This window comes from Cyprinodon variegatus, unplaced genomic scaffold (assembly GCF_000732505.1).
Source record: "Cyprinodon variegatus isolate N-32 unplaced genomic scaffold, C_variegatus-1.0 Scaffold344, whole genome shotgun sequence".
NCBI lineage: Eukaryota > Metazoa > Chordata > Actinopteri > Cyprinodontiformes > Cyprinodontidae > Cyprinodon > Cyprinodon variegatus.
The window spans coordinates 564,863-568,181 of record NW_015150797.1 but is presented as its reverse complement, the minus strand read 5'-3'; the positions used below and the strand labels follow the sequence as shown (position 1 = coordinate 568,181).

The 3,319-nt window shown below is 38.2% G+C and overlaps 1 protein-coding gene across 1 annotated transcript in view; it reads right to left on the bottom strand.

The window, feature by feature from the left end:
• Nucleotides 1-108: 108 nt before the first annotated feature.
• Nucleotides 109-3,319, bottom strand: part of LOC107091604 (atypical kinase ADCK3, mitochondrial-like) — a 29,775-nt gene continuing 26,564 nt past the window's right edge. The window contains exon 15 of the mRNA XM_015385624.1: nucleotides 109-1,678. Within this exon, the coding sequence (XP_015241110.1) occupies nucleotides 1,385-1,678 (294 nt within the window). The 3' untranslated portion in view covers nucleotides 109-1,384. The remainder of the gene's footprint in view (nucleotides 1,679-3,319) is intronic.

Sequence of the window (3,319 nt, the reverse complement as noted above, 5' to 3'; positions counted from 1 at the left end):
GTGGTTTTAATTAATGAATGACACATTTATTTAATTCCACATTTAATTAATTATTGACACATTTAATTATTTATTTAATGCTGTATTTATTTATTTAATTTTGGCACTTTTTATCCTCCATAGATGAGTGGATCCAGTCTTCTGTCTGGAGCTGGGGAAACTATATTTTTCTAAAAAGGATGGACTTAATTTAATTTGATAATTATAAAGTCACAAACATTTTATTGTATATTTATTGAAATGGAAAACAACTTTACAAAAAGTAGTATTCCATTTTTTTTTTTTACCAAGCTTTGCTGCTTTGAGGAATGTGAAAATGATCTGAACTTGTTAACCTGTTCCCCAGGCTCATCCTAACTACTGGGTGAAACATCTGTGAGACGAGTTAAAGCGACGCTCAGACAGAAGTGGTACTTCCTTTTTATTGTTCTGCAACTGAGTCACAGGCAGGAGTTCAGAAAGAGGAAGACAAATGGAAACAGTTTGATATGAGAAATGAAGCCTTATTTACAGAGTCATGTTCTCAGAGAACTGTTATAATCGGACCCACTCTGGAAGAATTAGAGCTGACAAACGCTTAGAAGTCGGCAAAAACAGGAATTAAAACAGTCATCTGTGAGTCTCACTCACTTTACCATAAGGCACCATTGAAATCCATTAAAGCACCGACTTTTCATTCTATTTTCACTTTGTTTTCATTGTGTTTAACAAGTTGCAGCTAAGCAACAGGGGCTGCCATCTTGGAAATGTTTATTTTATACAAGATGTTTTAATTCATTCATTAATTTGGCTTAAATTCAAAATGTTTAAATATATTTTTTATAGAGGGGACATTTGAGATCCATATATTTCTGCTAATTTCACTTTAGATAAAGCTGAATAACTCTGTAACACAGGCTTTAAATGGCTAAAGAATTACACTTGCACTCGTCACTAAACATATTTGGGCTATTGTCACACTTTTTTCAGCTTCTGCTTTACAACCCTTGGGTTTTGGGTTCAATGCTGTGTTTTATTCTCCATGGCAGCCCTGCTCAAGTAGAGTATAGTCCCTCATGGCGATATAGGCACATAATAATGAGGTTATACAGTCTGCACAACATATCCAGTTACTTTCAAACTACTCAATCATTACAGAGACGAAAAACAAGGTTAGTCGGGGGGGAGGGGAAGTCCTAGAGACAAAAAAAGCAATAGCTGCTATTTATGTTTGTTTTTACCTTGTAACAGTTTGAAATGAGGGTCAGTGCAGACCTTCAGTTGTAAAAAAAAAGCATGGTAACAGAGCATTTTAGATTTAATTGTTCAACATGATACACAAAAAAAAGAATCCTAATGAAACAGGCTTTTTTTATTAAAAAGAAAAAAAAAAGAAACGGAGTCTTCATGGTTTGGAGTCCGGGTGTCCGTCCTTCCAGTAGTTCCTGTATGCTTCCTGGAACATGTTCTTGCAGGAGATTTTAGCTTTAAGTTTGGAGCAGATGAGGAAGGATCCCCCCATCTTCCTGTGGAGGGAGTAGGTTTCCTCCGGCGGCGGCGTGAGGCGCTCCCTCAGCATCACCGGGATGAGTCTGTGGATGCGCTCGGTGGTGCTCTGCTCCCCGAAATCGAAGGGCTGCTCGGAGTTGAAGGCCTCGCCGAGGATCATCACCGCGTCTACGTGGGCGTTCTCCATTGACTTTGTAAAAAAAGAGCAGAGATGAGACTGATGTTTAATGCAAGACATAGAAATGGAAAAAGACTCCAGCTATAAAACTCTGGCTTTCCATCAAAACTCTGTCCGTTTCAGCTAGCGCCGCATAAAGCTGCATCATTAACACCTCATACTGCCCTGTTGTAAATCCTGGAGGCCTCTGATTGGTCATTTCCTTTAAACGGGAGCCTCAAAGAACAGATGGCCCCCCTCACAGCCCCCAGGCCACATTCAGACTTGGGAAGCTCACAGATTTAGAGCAATAGGATAGTGGGGAACTTTTCAAAGGAACACAGAGAAAGGCTTTAATGAGGAAAGGACACTTGATGCACTCATGGATTAGTAAATAATCCTTTAAAAGGACGAAGTTCTCATTTTATTGGAAAGTGTGTAACAGCTCTATAAAGAATATCCTCCATGTTTACGTCTGCTCCAACCAGATGGTCACATTTGTGTCTTTTAGAATCTGACACAGACTGGTTTCCATATGATTAAAGGAAAGAGGTCTTGGCTCAAAGCAGAAGAAAAGCTACGGTCTGCTAAACCATCTCTGGTACATCTCTCTGTTTGTAGCTTTAAAGCACAGTGGCGTTTTCAGATGCATTTATTCATTTTTATTAGCTGAAGACATGAAAAGAGCAACAATCAGAGTATTTTACAACAAGCAGCTTGTAAAATTCTTATGGAAATAATCACTTGTTCTGCTATGATTACAAAGTAGTTTAATAAGGTTTTAGATGAGCTGACCAGATACAGAACAAGTCAGGTTTTAAGGTGAAAGTAAAATGGACTATGGATAAAACTAAGGTTTATTTTGATTTAAAATACTATTCATTCATTAAAAAAGTCAACAGGTTTGGTTCCAATGCTGATATAATTCAGTTTAAGAGATTAATGTCTGAACTATTGTTCCAGACTGAGTGGTTTCAGGATAGTCTAACTCCAACTCCACATCGAAACAAACGTTAAACATCTGCACCAAAACTCAGTAGCTTCAAAGTGTATTTCACAAACACCCAACATTTCCATCCTGCTCTACGTGTAACACCTACCGTACCTTCCTGGATATAAAGCGCCACTCACTATAAGCCGTACGCACAAAGGTTTCTGAAAAACTGGAAACGTACATTTATAATGAGCATCGGGCTAAAAGCAGCTGATATCTACTGAACTGTTCTCCACCAATCCTGTAGGGGGAGCTCTTCACATCACACCTAGAGTAGAGATGAAGAAGAATGCTAGCTCCTGTTAGCTTATTGGCTCACAGCAGTAAGAGCCTCAGAAGATGAGGGTTAGCTCTTTATTTCAGTTCTACAGGAGTTGAGAAGTGTCTTCATTGGTTAGACAGCTTTAATCAAGCAACTTAATGTCCAAATTAGGGATGCACGATATCGGGATTTTGGCCGATATGCCGATATTTTAAAACTCATGTAGCCGATAACCGATATCGATACCGATGTTAAAGCTGGACAAAAATAAGTAGTCATTGAAAATAGCAGTTTTGTTATCCATTTCTGACACTTTGAAAAATAATATACTAAAATATATTTTCATAAACGCGGTATCGATCTATTTTATTTTCAAAATCTCGTGAAATTTCATCATTCTGTTGCAAACTCTCGTGAT